Source organism: Prinia subflava, chromosome 17 (genome assembly GCF_021018805.1).
Source record: "Prinia subflava isolate CZ2003 ecotype Zambia chromosome 17, Cam_Psub_1.2, whole genome shotgun sequence".
NCBI classification, from domain to species: domain Eukaryota; kingdom Metazoa; phylum Chordata; class Aves; order Passeriformes; family Cisticolidae; genus Prinia; species Prinia subflava.
The window spans coordinates 9,535,526-9,553,981 of NC_086263.1; the positions used below are offsets into that span (position 1 = coordinate 9,535,526).

General features: G+C 39.0%; 1 protein-coding gene across 2 annotated transcripts in view; it reads left to right on the forward strand.

The window, feature by feature from the left end:
- Positions 1-17,443, forward strand: part of CYTH3 (cytohesin 3) — a 48,879-nt gene extending 31,436 nt beyond the window's left edge. For both annotated transcript variants that reach the window (XM_063414348.1, XM_063414347.1), the window contains 8 exons: positions 1,500-1,580; positions 3,614-3,726; positions 4,786-4,934; positions 5,703-5,814; positions 12,906-12,982; positions 13,064-13,135; positions 13,269-13,423; positions 14,033-17,443. In XM_063414348.1, the coding sequence (XP_063270418.1) occupies positions 1,500-1,580; positions 3,614-3,726; positions 4,786-4,934; positions 5,703-5,814; positions 12,906-12,982; positions 13,064-13,135; positions 13,269-13,423; positions 14,033-14,105 (832 nt within the window). In that variant the 3' untranslated portion in view covers positions 14,106-17,443. The remainder of the gene's footprint in view (positions 1-1,499; positions 1,581-3,613; positions 3,727-4,785; positions 4,935-5,702; positions 5,815-12,905; positions 12,983-13,063; positions 13,136-13,268; positions 13,424-14,032) is intronic.
- The last annotated feature ends 1,013 nt before the right edge of the window (positions 17,444-18,456 follow it).

The window sequence follows — 18,456 nt, forward strand, 5'->3', positions numbered from 1 at the left end:
TAAATATAGCTGAAGACCATGTTAGTCAACAGACTGAAATATTTATATAACATTCTACCATAAAGAGAGAGGTTCTATATTAGTGACTTTTATAGTCTTAACAGCATTCAGCAAACTGGAGAAAGTGAATGGTGAAATGGAATAAGAAAATACTTAAAAGTATAGCAAAAATTATAATAAATAAGGAATGAATTACATTCTAAAAAAAAAGTTATGGTTTCTTTCTATGTGGGTAAGTCTTTACTTCCTTTAAGTGGCTTCCTGGAGCATTTGTGTTACTTGTCTTACGTCTTTGGAGGTGTACTCAGCACAAGCACTGCACGCCTATAAACAAAATAAATAATTTGTTTGAAGTAGAAACATACCCCTCTGGAATGCTCTCTTTTATTACACTCATGCCACTTCATTGGAAAGCAGTTGCCCAGTTGAATTGTGCATTGCTAAATTTGATGAGAATTGCTTGGATTTGCTGACAGAACTGGTGTGTTTTCCTGAAAACAATAAGGGAACATGCTAATAATGAATGAGCAGTTGGTTTAAAGGTATTCACTCCTGAGTGTTGCAGGTTAGTCTGACTCTGCAGTTAGTCAGCAAAGCAGCAGAGAATTCCTGGGGGGTGCACACCTTTCTATTTTCGGGTGGAGGCTGATACGCAACATTCTGTCCTGGTGAGGTATTTAAAGCACACCCTGAGGATTACAAACCTTGATTCTTCTGGCACAGGAACTCGGTGATGGTGGAGGCTGAGTTCTGTCCATCCACTTAGTTTTGTGTTCATTAATATTTAAATGCTACTTCTGAATTTAAACACCCTTATATCAAACAAAGCATAATATTTGGCTTATGGTTTGCATCCCAATATAAGAGATGGGTGAGAGGAAGCCCATTCAAAACCTCTTCTGATTTTAGTTAACTTTGTTGTACCAATTCTTGAGAATGGAGTAAGAGTTCTGTACATGCTAAGTAGCTCTTTGCAAAAGCTGATCTTTTTCTTGGATACAAACAATAGAAACATTTTTGTTTCTTGTCTTTGTACATAAATTCAGATACTGCTTTAATATTTTCTGTTCTTAGAGTGGAAAAAAGATAGTTTGTTGTATGGCTAAAATTAACCTTACACTAACCATTGTTTTAAGAATTCATGATTAGTTTCTGCAAAAGGCTTTTTACTGAATAAATTTCTCAGGTATCCTCCTATGTCAAGGCAAGTACAGTAATAATAAATGTGAACAAAGAAGGCATGGCTATTTTTAGCTCATCTAAACAGTTCTAAAATAAGTTCAAATGTACTGGCTCCTGCTAATCTACCAGCAAAAATGGGCAAAGTACTAGGGTTAAATATGAAAATTCCTCTCAAATAAATGTGTAGATTATTTCTGATGGCTTTATTTGATCAGTATAATTGTTTATTTTCTTATTTTCAGAAGCAAATCGAGATAACTAACAAGTCCTTAAAGGTCAGAATTGTAATTGTCTATTTCCATTTTTGTCTTTCACAGAGATGAATTTAATATTAAAGTTCTTCAGGCTTTTGTTGAACTCCATGAGTTCGCTGATCTCAATCTTGTACAAGCCTTAAGGTGAGTAAATTCTTTCTGGTTTTTGACCTGAGCTTCCTCTATCAAATTGCATGCTTATATGAGTCACTGTGTTGATTTATTTGTCAGAAAGCTGCTCTACAGCTCAGCATAACTGTACAAATTACTGTGCAAGTGAGCAGAGACAGCTCTGGTTAACCCTTCTGATGGTTTGTGTATGTGCTGCCTTTAAGGGTGATAATTCCTGGTTAGTTCAGACAAATGCAAACAACTAAAACATCTGTCACTCCTTGGTGTGCCTGCCATATGTGGACATTTGAAGACCTTTTTTCTATCTTAGCACAGAGATCGGTTAAAAAAGAAATAAACTCTTTATTTAAATAAGCAATATTCTTCCTCCTTTTATTCCACCACAACTTGTCCTTCTGGGCAGGGAGGGGGAGAAATCACTGACCATAGTCACTGAGTGTGTTCAGTCACAGAGAGGTAAACTTTGAAACAAGTGATTTCCTTCTGCTCGCCTCAGTTTCCTGCTTGTCATGTGAAAGAAAGTGTGATATCTTCGTTTATTTTTTTCCCTTGCTACATGAACAGTTCCCTTGGTTTATCTGGGATGCTTGCATACAGTGACCTTGTGAGATCCCCTCTCATCTTGGTGAAAATCTGTAACAGATTGATCAAATTAAGTTGACTTAGACAGTTCTGCCTGTTTTTTTGCCTCAAGTGACTCCCTCCTGACACCAGATAAATGGAAATGTCCCTGTGATCTTTTGTTTCTGGTGCAGTGCCTTGTGATGTGGAGTCAGAACAGCTTTGCTATGGTTGAGTGATGTGGTGATGATAACTTGAGCTGCCTGAGGCTTGGGCCAAAGAAGCCTTTTCTGTGGCTGCTGAAGCTTGTCTGGAAAGCTTCATATTCCTGTCTCTTTTACCCAATTTAATGTTAGGTTTGACTTTATTCTTCCTTAGCAGCTGCTACTATTAAATGTTTGTATTTTGGTAGCTTACAAAATTCGTGATCTGGGTTGGAACCTTGCACGAGGTGAGTAAAAGACAGTACATAGAGCTGACAAACTAAAGATGGCCTGTGACTCTTGAATATAGTGTCCTAAAATGAAAACTGATGAAGACAGGAATAAATGGTTGTTATATTGGCATCCAATGTACAGGGAATAGTGAGAACTTGTTTTGCATGGCAGAGCATGTAACTTTGCTGGTTTAGATCCTGGTTTAATTCTGATAATTCTTTTGCTAAGAGATAAAAGAATAAATGATGAAATTCATTGGAATATTATAATGCCACAGTGTGCCAAAATAAATCTGTAAAGACTTCTGTCCTGTATGCATTCCAGTGTACATCTGTGTAGAAATAATGAGTTACAAAAGTGAATTCTGTATTTCAGTTTATGCTGCTAAGCAGCAGCAAGATCTGCTGCATATATTACAAAATTTCTGAAATGATGACATGAGTTGTTCTTTTTAAGGCCTAGGTCTGATTTTTGTAGGGTGAGTTTACAGTAAACAGGCATCATCTCTCTAAGGAGTGGAGTTTTCTTCTTGTTGTTACCATTTTTAAAAGGTTTTGTATGAATTTAAATAAATACATTAAGTCTTCCTGCATTCCTTGTTTCTCTGTCCTTACTCCAGAAATATTTTGTATAATGTCTTTTTACATTGTGAATAAAGTCTAGCTGACTGTTCATTGCTTTTTGTAGCCAGGAAACCCAGGGAGGATTGAACTCATTTTTTCCCCCCATAGCATTCTCATGGCAAAAGTGGGATGCATACAGAAAATTGTTTACTAGTCTGGAAAAAAGAGAGAGCCTCAGAATATGAACTGCCGTATTATCTTGCCTGATAGCATGCAGTGTTGCTGGCTGAGTTACTGGGCTAGCCATCTGTGCATGTTGCTTTATAATAGCTCCTGACTTGTGTGTTGAGAGATTGAGAACATATTTCTAGGACATTCTATATAGCTGATTCTTTTCTTTTTCCATTTGTTTCGGATTGTTCGTAATAAATACTTAATATATAAATACTGGAAGGAGTCTAACAACTGTTCTTCCCTTCTGTAGGCAGTTTCTGTGGAGCTTCAGACTCCCAGGAGAGGCTCAAAAAATTGACCGTATGATGGAAGCTTTTGCTTCACGCTATTGCCTTTGTAACCCAGGAGTCTTCCAGTCTACAGGTCAGTCACAGGAAACCACAGGAGTTCTGAAGTACTTACATGATCCAAACATCATTTTTTATATGTGTGTGTGTGTCTGTGTATGTTCTTCTGCATCTGCTGCAAGGAGATAATGGCCAGTTGGAAGTCAGGGATAAAATAATGTGTGAAATGAGAAATACCTGAGAAGTGAGAAAACAGGACTGTCTAATCCAGGAGGTGCAAGCTGACAGTCAGAATGCATTTTCATTTATCAAACATCACAGAGCTGCACAGAGTGCCCTGGCATTGTTGTTCTGTTTGGTTGTATACCCCAATAGATTGCTCTTGATCACTTAATTGAAGGAGCAGATAGGATGGAAAAAGGTTGGTGTAAAGCAGGTCTGTAACAGCTAGAGAGGAAAATAGCTACTGAAAACAAACTGCAGGCACATTTTTTTCCTCTCTGTAGCAGGTTTTCATCCTGCTTTTTCTTACACAGAATCTTGTACTTGAATTCTGGAAGAATTTGCTATAATCTTAACCATGTCAAGAGGCATGATAAGATTTCTTTGTCATCTTCTGATATTGTCCAGTAGTGCTAGCTACCTCCTGTATGCCAAGGAATTGAGTCAATGTCATTTTCAGTCTTTTTAAATGCAGTCAAAATATTATTTTGAAGAGACCATTCTTTCTCTTTGGAGAGAGCTTTGGAAGTACTTTGAGTAGGAGGAGGCTGATGGACCAGGTTTATTATAGCATCCACCACTATGATTTAGGCAAAATCTGTGCAGAGAACATTTTGCCCAACACTTCAGCGTTTCAAGTGAAATGTTAATTTAGGGTGATAGCAATGATTTCATAAGAGTTTAAATTTTTTTTGGATTCTCATACAGTTTTTCTTGTTTTTTATTTGAATTGTAACATTTTTTTCTTCTTGGGCTTACTTAAACAGCTTAAGGATTTTAGACTTATGTGTAATGTTTGGGATTTTTTGACTGTTCCTTTTCTTTATCAGTTAGGATGAGCTCTGTACTAATTTTACAGGTTTGTACACACAACATATGGGAAGATAAAACCCTTTTCCAAATCTGATTTCAGATACATGTTACGTGCTCTCATTTGCCATCATCATGTTGAATACCAGCCTGCACAACCACAATGTGCGAGATAAACCCACGGTGGAGAGGTTTATCTCCATGAATCGTGGAATTAATGAAGGTGGAGACCTTCCAGAGGAGTTGCTAAGGGTAAGTTGGGCTAGGTAAGACAAAGCCTGGCTTTGTCTTTTTAATAGCAGACTTAAAAATATGTACAACACTTCTCAGGCAGATTTGTCAAGGGAAGGCAAAAGAACATTTTCTAGCGTGTGTTTGAGTAGCTGAAGGAAACTTTTTTTGTTATTCACAGCTACTTTGAGATAGTTCTCCCTATATCCAACTTTTTGTTGAGAACAGGCTGTTTCAGAGAAAACACTCTCTGTCAGTAGTTTTCTTATGGCAAAATTCTTGTGGAATTGGCTTCCTGTGAAAAAAAGTAGTATTCTATCAGAAAAAATAGTAAAAAAAATTTTTTTTTAATTGCCTCTCGTTTTTCCCATGTGTCTTGTGGAGCTCCCTCTTTGAGAAATAGGTAAAAATAACTGCTGTAAGACAGTGTTATAGGCTACACCATTTTCTGAAAACTCAGATTCATTTGGCAAAACTTGTACTAAATGAAACTGATCTTGAAACCTTTGAAATAGTAAATGCTGAAGTTAAAATAGAATTGTCATTGCTAGGAGTGCCTAAGAAATTTGTACGGAAGAGAGACTTGCTTACATATTAAGTAGTTTAAAATCAAACTTGATCAAAGTCAGAAATGAAGATTGACAGAGGGTGGTCCAGATTTTTATGGACAATATTTCCTGTGCTTTTTATACTCTTCTTACTGAGAAGCAGTAAGATATCATGGTTGCATTTTCTGTTAAGACATTTATTAATGAAGTCTTTTTCCTCTTTTTTTTTTTATTCTTCTAGAATTTATATGAAAGTATTAAGAATGAGCCATTTAAAATTCCAGAGGATGATGGGAATGATCTAACGCATACATTTTTTAATCCAGATAGAGAAGGCTGGCTGCTGAAATTAGGTTAGTCCCAAGGGCAGTTCTGCTGCTGTGTTTGTTCATTGTTAGCATGTTTGCTGCTCCCTGTCTTCTTGCTTTTTTGTGAAGGTAACAGGTTTAACTTTGTACTTAAAAATGTATGAACCAAAATAAGTAGCTCCTTTACGTCTGAAGGCTGTTGCTTCTTATTTTGCATACCCAAATTAGCAATCTTGTTTCAAACTTCGGAGTTTTATTTCTGAGATCTGAGAAATAAAAACTCGGCGACAAAAAGGAAACACCACATGGTATTTACCACATGCTGTGACTGATAAATAACAACTAAGTCTCCATAAGGTCATTTCAGAAAACTGTGTGATATTTCAACACAGTTTTCTGTGTACAAAAAAAGGATTTCTCTTCAAATTGTTATTTTTGTATGTCTTTATTTTTCCATATTATTTGTGAGTTTCTCTTGGTTTGGTTTGGCTATGATTTTTTAATGAGTGGTTTAAATGTGCCTTCTTGTTTTCCTTATGGCCTATGACCTATCACCTTTCTGTTCTGTGACTGGCTGTCTCTGCTTATTCTGCATTAGGAGGTACGTATCTGATTGCTCTCCAGACCCCTCTTCTTCAGTTGCTCATTCTTTTATTTTCTACCTCCTTCCTCCTGTTTTTTTCCTTTTTCTTTTTTTTTTTTCTTTTTTGAATCAGATTCTTTGTAGCATTTTGCTTTCTCACTCAGTGTCACTAACAGTGTCATCAGTGGTGCTCTGAGGGACTGGCATGTCAGTGTCTAACTCACATGCAGGTGTGTTCTGCAAAATAAGAAAGCGTTTACATGCAAAGCAGAAAAATGAGGATGACTTCAGCACACTTTTCTCATTCGTGGAAGAACATAACAAGGAAAGAATAATCTCTGCTGAGAGCAAGCAACATGTCTTACTCTGTCTGAAGTTTGAGTGGTTTTATTACTTGTTAATCAATGATAATATTGAAAGATTGATTACATTTGAATTACATATATGTAAAAGCTGTTCTTTTTTCTGCTTGTTTTCCTTTTTAAATAATACATTTAGCTTATTTAACAGAGTCTTGAGAGAGCTTCAAATTTAGGGTTGCAGAAACCTCAGGTAGTTCAGTCTCCTGGCACTGCAAGATGCCTTTGTTTTTACAGACTCTTGTAAAGTTGATGGGATTCACTTTTTTGCTTGGCTTTCTTCTATATAAAGGAGACTGACACTTTGTTTTAAGAGCTGTTTTCAAACCAATAAATTTTTTTAAGTTTAAGCACCAGCACACACTTCACTAGAGCCAGTTGTTGGCCACTTTAATATATTAAAGTGGTAGGAACTTGGCACTTGGAGAATGGTGACTGGAGTGTGGAAAGGGGTTTGTGCTGGGGTGCACGTGGGGAGGGTGGTGAAAGCAGAGCCTGGATGGAGCCATGGGCCCAACCTGCTGATTGCACCTGGAATTTGGTGGTCATGCTTGTGCTGGAAGGAAATGGATGTGAAAAGGAAGCATTTGGAATTCATTCATGTGCTCCCAGTGTCAAATTCTGACCTCTGTGCTCCAGAAGCTGTGGAGCTCCTTTCCTAACGACAAAGAAGCAAAGCTCTTGCTTTTTGTCCTGTGTTGGCTCAGCTGGCACAATTTCAAACATGACTTGGCAGCTTTTCTCCATTTGGTAGCATGAGATGATGGCTAACAGAAAAGCCTTGCAAGTTGGTGTAGGTGGAATGTGGAATGTGCTTCTTGGAGGAGAGGTTGAGGGTAAGACCACGCTGTGCCTGTTGCTGTTGCCAGTGCTCCCTCATGGACTCACACAAATAATGAGAGGGCAGGCAATGTGAGTGTGTAGAGGAGTGACAACATCCTCTGTGGAAGAAACTGCTCATAAAAGAGATCTAATAAAAAATACAGGAACAAAGAAATTGAGGAAGAGAGGACTGAAAGTAAGTGAGAGCTGCCAGGAACTTCTGCACAGTCTGTCTCTGGCTGTGGTGCAAAGTCAATAAACCACAGGCAGAACTGAAAACTCTGAGTCTTCAGTGTGTAGGATGCAGATGAGGCACAGTGCAGAGAAAACCCAGTAGTAAAAGGGTGTGTGAAGCAGAAGGGTGTTACACGTAACACTCCCACGGTATGAGGGTTATTTGAATAAAGACATGAAACGTGTCCAGAAGCCTCTGGTGAATCAGCCTGGGAATGCCTGAAGCTGTGCTTCTGTGGAAGACTGCATTTTTTCCACAGACACAGACTGGTACTGAGTAATGCACTGCTAGTTTAGATGCAATGACCAGAAATAAACCTGAGAGTTGTGTTTTTTTGTTTTTTGTTTTTTTTTTTTTTTTTTTTTTTCTTTTCTTTTTTTTTCCCCCTTTTATTTCTTTCCTCTCCTTCAAGTTTTCTGTTTGCTAGGAGTCTTAAAGTGTATGTTGAGAGTGCTGTCTCAATCCACATCGTTGGCATTTTTGCAGTCCTTTCTCTTGGGAAGAACTTCTTCTGAAATGGATAGGGTTTCCTTCTGTTCTAGAAGGTTCTAACATTAAAAATTTGTGTATTGTTGAAATGCTGAGGAGACAAACTCCTGCATGAGGGTTTAACTGCACATTTTTGATAAAACATAGAAGTTGGAATAGAAAGTTTTTATATAAAACTATAAATATGACTAAGACTACTTGCAGACTCTGAGTATATCAAGACAGTATTTTGTATCTGGTGTTTCTCATAGTCAGCTCTTCCCATTTATGTAGTTGTGCCCCTTTTTTAGTATTCCATTCCTCACTATATTGATTTTTCTCTGGACAGAAGATGGATATTATGAAACTTTCATATATTGTAAAATCCATCTGTCCAGAAGACGAGTCTGGGTTTTAGAAGGCTGGAAGGTTGCAGAAGGTTTTTGGAGAGTTTGCTGCTCTGAATTGTTCAGAGGTGACTGTGTTAAGTCCCAGTGCCAAACTTGGCAGCCAGACAGCAATTCTGGTTTTATCTATCTAGACATAGCCAGTGCCTTTAAATAGACATCTTTATCTTGGTGGGCCTAAATTATCATTCAGTTCTGCATCGTTTGAAGCATGGTGTAATGAAAATGAATGCAGCAAGTTAAAAACTGAGAGCTGCTGAGTGCTAGTGAGTCCTCCTTGGAGCTTGACACATTATAAGCCTTCAGATTTTTCTGCATAATGAGTGGCATTGACACCATGAAATTTTCTGCCATCCACTCTAAGGTATTTTGAAATTGTTGCCTGTGATCTCTTTGCTAATGCCCAAGTTAGAACTGTTTTGCCAGGAACGTGTTTCCTTGCCCTAAACAGCTTCTCTTGGAAAATTGCTTGGTTTGTGTAATATTTTCTTCTCCTTAGAGGGAAACTATGACATTACTCCCCTAAGCTGGGGAGGAAATTATTCCAGGCAGCCACATGAGTGTGTTAATTTTTTCTGCCCGTCGGGCAGTTGCAGAGTGCTTGGAGATGGTCCAAGAGCTTCACATCCGCCAGCGGTGCTCCTTCCAGCACATCTGTCCTTGGGAGGATGCTGTTCCTCTTCCCAAGCTGGGGTGAGGGAAGTGTGGCTGGTCAGGAAACCAGAGCCTTCCGTACCTGCTTGGCTCCTGCAGGGACTGAGGCTCCTCCAGCTTGAGGCACTCAGTGTTGTCAAATGCTTTCTAAAAGAAAGCCAGACTTTGATCAGCTGTGTAGTTGAGTCTGCTCTGCCTGGTGCTATCTAAATGAACTCAGGAGAAAAAAAAATATTCTTGGTTTTGCATCCCTCTCCTTCAGCTCTAAAACTTGTATATAATGAGCTGAAGATTTGAGTAAAACGTTCTAGCTTTAGATACCTTGCTGCCTTTAGCTTTAAGGCCTTTTTACTTTGGAGATTTATGTTTCCTAAGTCATTGCCCGTTGTTCTTCCCTTTATGATTTCTTTTACCTTGTTGCCTAGTTTGTACTTTGCCCAGAGTTTAAAAAAAAAATAATCCTATGTTGCATTACAAAGGTGAAGAGGGTTTCTGTTCCTATTTCTGTACATTTTGCCTTGTAGCCTTTTCTTGCTGTTTACTTACATTTCCACCTACTGTGGAAGATACAGTGCTTCTATATTTCATTGTTTGTGCTGTCTGTGCATTTTTGTAATCAGCTTGATCTTTCAGAAGTATGCCACTTATCTCTCTATTTCTGTAAATGTTTATGGATTCATACTCTGGTTTTCTTGTTCTTCTGCTAACTTAATTCCTTCCAGTCTTAATCTTTAAAAGGCTGGGAGCTGGAATAAGAGATGAAGTATGGTACTAAACCCTCTGTTGTTTTGTGAGCCTACAGCAATCTCAGCCAAGGACAAGAATGTTTTGTTATTACGTGTTTTTACCTATTAATCTCATGTGCAGTTTACAGACCACGGTGCCTTATCAGCCAACTGCTCAGGCTGCAGCCCATTGTAAAGGCATATTAAACACGTGTGATGTGGTGACCCCTGCAAATGTGATTAGTGCAGATTGGATTTTGAGCTTTATTAGAGTTTCTGTGCTGTTGACAGCTGAAACTCAGTTATGGGATGGGGAGACAGAGACTTCTGTGAGAGTAGTTCCTTATCCCACCAAAAAATCCTGCCTAACTGCTTTCTTTTTCTCTTTACTTTTTTTTCCTTTGGAAGAGTAACTGATAGCTTGGTGGAGCAGGGATTTAAGGTCTATTTCTATGACTCCCATGAGTGCTGTAAGCCGGTGAGCTACTGGCTGTTTTAGGGAGAAGGGAGCAGTAAGGGGGATGTTGTTGGAAATACTTAATCTTCTTTGTGGTTTTCCTGGAGCTGGGATATGTTTCATGACAAGAACTTCCTCAAAACTGCAGCATGATGACAAAAGGTTTCAGGTTTGAGAAATCTGGCTTTTCCAGAGAGAGCGGGTGTTGTCAGGAAAACATTCAGCAAACTCAACTGCTGTTTACTTCTTTGGAATTCAGATTGTTCTGGGAGTGTGTTGTAGGTCTGTCGTTTCTTTCTTAAATTATAAGCAGGTCTTCTTTTAAATATATGGTTATTACTGATTTTTTATTGTGTTTGACGTGATATCATAGTTAATGAGAAACACCTTTGTTCAGTTTAATCTGCTCTGTGATAATAACCTCTTCCCTGTTCGATTCATTCTCTCTCCTCCTGAATGATTTTCTACTAGAACTGGGCAAGCCATGACCTCTGATAGCTGATGTTACTTGTTAGCCAGGAAAACATGGTGTTGTTTTAGGGCCATAAAAATGTTAATTGATGTTAATCTGCTAACCTTGGAGCAGTTGATCGTGGGTTGTGTGAGCACAAGTCACGTTGTGGTGATGGCAGGGAGTGCCCTGGCAGTCACCGTGACTCGGCGGCTGCTTCTCCATTGGTCTGGAAGTGAGTCAAGCTTGAGTTCATCATTCCAAGCCCAGATACTTCCTGATACTTGAGCCAGCTCTCGGTCAGGGTGATGGGGAGTTTTTCTAGTGACTTACGTGCCAGTTTGAACATCTCTGCAATGTTTTATTTAAGGATCTGTCACAGTGGTTGTACTAAAATGCCACCGGTTTTTCCCTCACTGTCTCCAGTTCACTCAACCATTCATTGTGTCACGGCTTCTGCATCTTGCACTATTTTGCCTTCACTTATTTCACCACTCCTGCTTGCAGATTAAATTTTTCTTAAGATACGAGTGCATCTGGTGAAAACAAAGTTTGAGTACATTGAATGTTGCAATGTGTTAGCACTGGGTTATTGTGCAGGTTGTGAAACCCAGCAAAAGGAAGGTACAACATGCAACATTACTTGGTCTGCAAAGCAAATATGCAGTAGATTGGTATCAAGAAATGTCATTGATATCCCTAGAATTGTTCTTTAGTTTAATATGATTTGGATTTCTGTATTAGATAAAAACCCAGCTATCTTGAGCAGAACAAAAAATGAAAAAATTACGCTTGTGTTAAATTTGATTATATGACTTGGATTAAACTGGGTGTCTTGTGTGTATTAATGGTGCTCTTTTATGCACAGGTGTTCAATAGTGAGATCAACTCTTTTGAAATGTTGGCTTAATGAAATTAAATCACTGCTGAATGGATGATGCACAGGTGGTGACATAATCCTGAAGTCAGATAACTATGGTGGATCTAAACCTGTAAACTAATAACATCTGCATGCTTGATCTACAATTATCTTTCTTGGAAATGAGTTTTGAAATAATGTAATGGGGAAGCCAGGTGTGTTCTGAAGCAGCCAATGGCAGAAAAAGAACTGAAAGGGCCAAAACAATACTGCTGTTTCTAAAAAGGAGCTGCTCCTTAGAGGCTGACATTAGCAGCTGGAAGGAAGAGGAGCTCTGTGGTTGCTGTTGTATAAACTGTTAATGAAGGAAAATTGGCATTTTTGGAGCAGTAGCTCTTTCTTCTGTCATGTGTACTCAATGATATATTAACCCATGAAGAGAAGTTGTTTTTAAAATACTGAAAGATGACAGATTAGTAAATACGGTATATTTTTGCATAAGATTAGCTCCTCATTAATAACACATCGTATTTGTTCTGTTAATGTTTATGAGCACCTTACACACTTGACATTAAATCTGAAAATAAAAACAGGTTCTTAATCACATGTTTGCTCATGAGTGGAGTGACAGGAAGGTGATAAAACACCTTTAATTTTATTGCTGGGACCCTTTCCTTGCCCAAGACAAGCTGTGGAGGAGGCTCCTCCAGTTGCTGTTCTGCAGGCGGTGCTGGTGTGAGCAGCTGTGGGTCAGAACAGCCCAGGGCTGGCCTCTCTCCCCCTGGCAGCACTGGCTGTGCCCAGCTCTGTGCAGGGGGATATTTTTGGTATTTTTGGTGCAGTGAACACATGTGAGGGCCTGGACAGAGGGAGCAGGTCTGGCCACTCACTGTTGCCCGTGGCTCTCTTGGCTGGTGGCACCTCCATAGTTGATACTGCCTCAGGACAAGCTGCAGTAACATGTTCCTTTAACCTCACTCATCTGTGCCTGATCCATTTACCATTAAGCAATTAAACCATACTTTGGAAAATAAGCAGAACTTAATTATTTCCTTGCCTGTTGCTGAAGCCCTGACAGCAGTACATGTTTAATTCTGGAATACCTTTTGTTTGTAGGGGGAAGAGTAAAAACATGGAAACGGAGATGGTTTATTCTGACTGATAATTGCCTGTATTACTTTGAATACACAACAGTGAGTATATATCATGGTGAATTTTCTTTGTAATCAAGATTTATAAGTAGCTGTTAATGTGATGTTTTTCTATTTTTTTAGGACAAAGAACCTAGAGGAATTATTCCATTAGAAAATCTTAGCATAAGAGAAGTCGAAGACCCTAGAAAACCAGTAAGGCAGTTTCACATTCATTTGTTAAATGAAGATGAGCAAACCATATGGAACTTAATTGTGCTGTTAAACGAATTTATTTGTCACTTTTGTTTTGTTCTTTTAAATTTATTACTTCATTTCTACCCTCCAGAACTGCTTTGAGCTCTACAACCCCAGCCATAAAGGTCAAGTAATTAAAGCGTGTAAAACTGAAGCTGACGGTAGAGTGGTGGAAGGCAACCATGTCGTGTACAGGATATCTGCTCCCACCCCAGAAGAAAAGGAAGAGTGGATTAAATCTATCAAGTGAGTTTGAAGTCTTAAATGTCTTTCAGAAATGAAGTGTAAGCTCTTCTCAGAGTATGGTACTTAGAATTTGTTTTAACTTGTTTGAAGAACTGTGATGTGGCAATGTTGGGGAGGACTAACAGTGAGCTCTGTGGGGTTGGTGGATCAAGATACAAATCTGTCACTGTGTGGTCCTAAGGAAATACTGCTGCTAACTCAGGAGACTGTGGATTTATTGTTCTATGCACATGTAAAACCTTGTGTGAATTGTCTTTAAACCTAATTCTATTGGATTCTTACTTCACACAATAATTAACTTTAGTGATGTGTATCTTAAGCATATTCACAAGCAGCTTTAAACTTCCACAGCTTGACTTTATGTTGGAAGGTTAGTTCTAAGCAGACTCACACTTAAAGAAATAAATAATAGACAAGATGTGAAGGTGTGAACTTTAAACAAATCACAGTGCAATAGCACCTTGTGCTGAAGAAGTATTTGTGGTGCTGAGAAGTCAGCCATCCATCTCAAGAGTGTGGAGTCATCCAGGAGGATGAGAGAACAAAAGTTTTAATTTTCAAAACCAGGTATTTGTTAACCAAACTTATGATTCCTTTTTTCTCTTCCAGAGCAAGTATCAGCAGGGATCCCTTTTATGATATGCTGGCAACAAGGAAAAGAAGAATTGCAAATAAGAAATAGAACATGATCAGCAACTTGTAGACTTGCATCAGCCTATAACTGAGCATACTGTGCAGTGATAGAAGGAATTGGACAAACTAAATGAAGACAACTGTAAATTTTATATATATATACATATATATATATACACATTTTACTATGACATAAAAACTTGGCAAAACTTTTCAGGGTAAATAGTTACTGGTATATAATTTGAAGTAAGCTTTGAATCCCAGAGAATGATTATATTGGAACTTTATTCAGCTGAACACATGGAAGCCTTGTTTTCACTTACATTAGTGACAGCTCCAGTTTACTTGGGTTGGGAGAGAAGGAGTGCAGGGCTAACACTAAAATGTCCTCTACCTGTTACCTGAGCACATTTCCCATAAAAGAAAGAGTGATTATAAGACTCTGAGTTCTCACTAAAGTGCAGCAGCAACAGTGGAGCACGGCATGATCTGGCACTGCATTTTCCTGTGAGCAGAAACCTCACAATCCCAATATCAGTTTTCAGCTGAGTGTGTTTCACAGTGACAGCTGAGGGCAGCTTTCATTCAGGATTCCTCTCCTACCTTTATGGAAATAGATTTTCTTCAGAAACACAGTGACTGGCAGCTCAGTGGGCACCTCGTGGTGCCAGGGGGTTTGTAGGTGTGCACTGAAATACAGGCAGGGCCCAGCAGCAGAGGTTTGAGACAGTGGCCATGACATGAAGTACCAGATGTGGTCTGGTGTTTGCCAGCGGGCTAAAACTCATTCCTGTCTGCTCATGACAAACACGTCAAGCTTTAATGACTGGTTTAATCTGCTTTTTATATAGTAATGTCCTTCTTACGTTTGAGATGCTGTAGTTTGATTAACACTAAGTTACTACTGAAGGAGAGAGATGACAGGGCTTGTGTGATTTTAGGCCTGGCATGTGAAAACACCCCCAAGTAATTTCACATAAATGCAATGTTTTTGAAGGGAAAAGCCAAGAAGGTGAACTATCTCTGTAAGGTGCAGCCCTAGAGAGTTAAGCAAGCAGGAGTCATTCCTTTGCTTGATAATAAACTTTGGACATACAGAGTTCATACAAGTTCAGTATTTTTATTGCATTCTTAAGGGCAATTTTCAGATTTGTTATACAGCAGTTGAAATTGAAAACAATAGGCATTTTTACTAAAAAAACAAAGTATTGATTATCTGGTGCAGCTAGACTTCCCCACAGGCATGTGTCTGTTTTTGAAACCTGTGAAGATCTCTGTGGTCCTACTGCTGGATCTTTCAGGAACACACAACTGCTGCAGCAGATTTTACTCCAGTGCTTTTCTGTTGATAGAACACATCTTGTTCTTAAGGTAAAGCCCCAGTTCCACAATGAGGGCAAAAAGTGGGAGGTTTTAACTCTACTGCTTCTGTTACTACTCACTTTTTCCCAAACTTGTTGCACCTGAGTCGTGCCTGCTGTGCCAGTTGGAGACCCAAAATGTTAAAGCAGCTTTGCTTGTTGGCTACAGGAGCATCTCTGAGTCGGTTGTAAGGAGATGTGCTGCACTGGCAAACCCACAGACTTAGCAAGTTGATCTGTTTGAAATCTCCTTTGAACTGTAAGGGAGATTCTCTTTCACTGTTCTGTCTTACTGATTTGCCTTGTTTTGCATGGGGTGTCAGCCTTGTGAGTGTTTTGCTTTATTGCATGTTTGCAAAAGAAGCTGAGAGGAAAAGAACAAAGAAACCTCTCCTACATTTTAGATTTTCTCCAGGATGTGTGGAATTGCTTGGGTGAATGTTTAAATCTTAGTGCTTCCAAATGAGTAAAACTCAGCCAGAGGAGGTAGAATCCTTGAATAAATGTCAGCGTGGGGATATCTTTTCCTAATGGAACACATTTAAACTCTTTATAGAAATGAATTAAGTTCATGTCCTGTGTTTGCAAAGCAGCACAATGAGGGAGCTGCTGCCAGCACTTGTTTTGAGTCTTCTGTTCTGCAGTGACATTTTGTTTCCAAGCACTGCCTACATCAGTCTTAGCTTTGGACAAGCAGATTTGTAATGCAAATAAGTGACAAGCCAAATCAGTGGTACTAGTGAGCATAAAGGTGAAAGGCAGCAAATACAGTATTTCTGGAGAAATGTGAGATTACAGAAGCATTAATAAGCCATGAAGCACTTTTGTATCAATTCTTACCTTCTGAAATACCACCTTTGAGGAAATCTATTTAATCAGGTGAGGATGTGTGCCTGTAAGCATGAAGGAGATGCCTTGAGAATTCATTTGCTGTATTTAGTTTGAAGTTCTTATATCCAGCAGAAATAATTATTTAGAGTAACATGTAACTGAGGATATTATAGCAGGAAATATATTATTTCTTAGCATTGAAATGCAACATCTTAAACAGCTACTTGTGGTGCTCAATGTATCTATTTAATTTACCAAAGCTAATGGAATAGCGTTTTTGTGTGTGTTAATATTTGATTTCAAATGTTCTTTGTAACAGTATTAACAGGGAGTGAAACTGGCCCAAAATTTCCACTGGCCACGAGGCCAGTAAAACAAAGTGGCCTGTGAAAATTTTGGCCGTATCAGGTACTATCCACGAGGGTGAAGAAAAATCTCTCAACCTTTCCCTTTTTTATTGGGCTTCAAGTCCAGGGGTGGCTACTGAAAGTGGCTGCTTGGTGGCCTAAAGCAGGATCTGTTACAGTTTGGCCATGCTGAGGAAAAGTCCTCTGGGGACAACAGATTCTCCCTTCCTGTGGCACTGAAACCTGAGAAATTCTCGAGCTCTTTGCTTTGGACCCTGCCCTCTACAGCTGCAGGGGCAGTGAGAGCTGCAGGGCCAGTGCAGCTGGGAGGGAACTGTACACAAAACTTAAGCTCAGCTGGACTGACTTAAATTTTACAATATTCTGACAAAATAAGCTCTGCGTCACTTAGCATTTTGAACCATTTTAAACTGGTACAAAACGAAACCTTTATAAAGTGAGCAGCATTTATAATGCTTCATATAGAAAAGAACTGCATATTTTTAAGATTTATTACATATCTATGTAGATATGCTTGCTGGAAAAGCTGGGTCTGTTGTAGACCAGATACTACAAATTAAGACTTGTGGCTTACCAGTTTCATTTCTATATTTTCTTGGAAAATGTTTCTAGCTAGAGTTTAAATATAAAATGTAAATACTGTACAGGTATGTATTGAGTATTACTTGGTGTATACAAGTGATTTGCATGACAAATATTCTGTATCAATCATTGTTATAACGGTGATGTTCTTATGTAAAGCCACTGCAATATTCATGTTTTCATTTATCATTAAGACCTGTTGCTTAAATCTGTCAATTTTCTCAAAAATAAAGTGTGAAACTGTACTGTCTCATTTATCATGAATACATGGGAGGCAATTGCTGGCTCTTAAGAGTCAAAGGTTTAATTTTACAACTACTTTTGTAAGTAAAAGGCCTCTTTTCTCTACCCTTAGGCACAGTAATTTAAATTATCAGGTTTAATTTCAACTTCAGCTGCAAAATGTTTCAGTAAAGTGTGTTACCACCTGAGTGTGACTGCAGTAAAAGCTGGTTTCCCTTGAGAGCCACCCTAAATTGAGGTATTTTGTCAGTTCCCTGCCAGGAGTTTCAGTCAGATGTGAGGGGGGAAGCGGATCTGTGCTCCTGGAGTAATTAATTAGTTTCCTCAATTAGCAATTAGGAGCAGGTGCTGCTGCTCCACAGCTCTGGGGCAGTGACCCCCAGTGCCCTCCCTGCTCCAGAGCCTGGGGGCATCTCCTCCTGTGGGGCTCTGAGGGAGGCACAGCACAACACAAACTCCTTTCAGGAAGCTGTGCTGGAGTTCCCCATCAGACAAAGGACAAGACAGCAAATCTTGGAGCCAGAGGACAAAAGAGGAAAAAAGAAGCCAGATACAGGACAGGAATGTTGGTTACGTTGCCGTGTTACTTTATGTAAAGTCACATCACTGTTGCCATAGGAACATTATGCAGGTACATTATGGTTTGGCTTTATGGTGTTCTCCATGTACCAAAATAGTACTTTTAGTATTTAGTGAAACATTAACCTTGCTATTTTTTTTTCTTTTTTTTGTTAATTTTCCTTTTTTTTTTTGGCACACACAATACCCAGCTCCTGCTGAGCTCCCAGCCTGGTGCCTGGCTGTGGAAGCTTTAAGTTCCAAGGAGAAGCCTTCTGCATCCTTGTCAGGCAGCTGCAGTCCCAGGTTAGTGATCTTCTCTGGCTCACACCAACAGCATCCTCTCCCCCACACGGAGAGGAAGATGTGACTTCTTGAGTGTCAAGCACACTCTGACAGCTGTCAGCTCCCATGACACAGTGCACGTTAAATAACTCAAGTAAAACTCAAGTGAAAA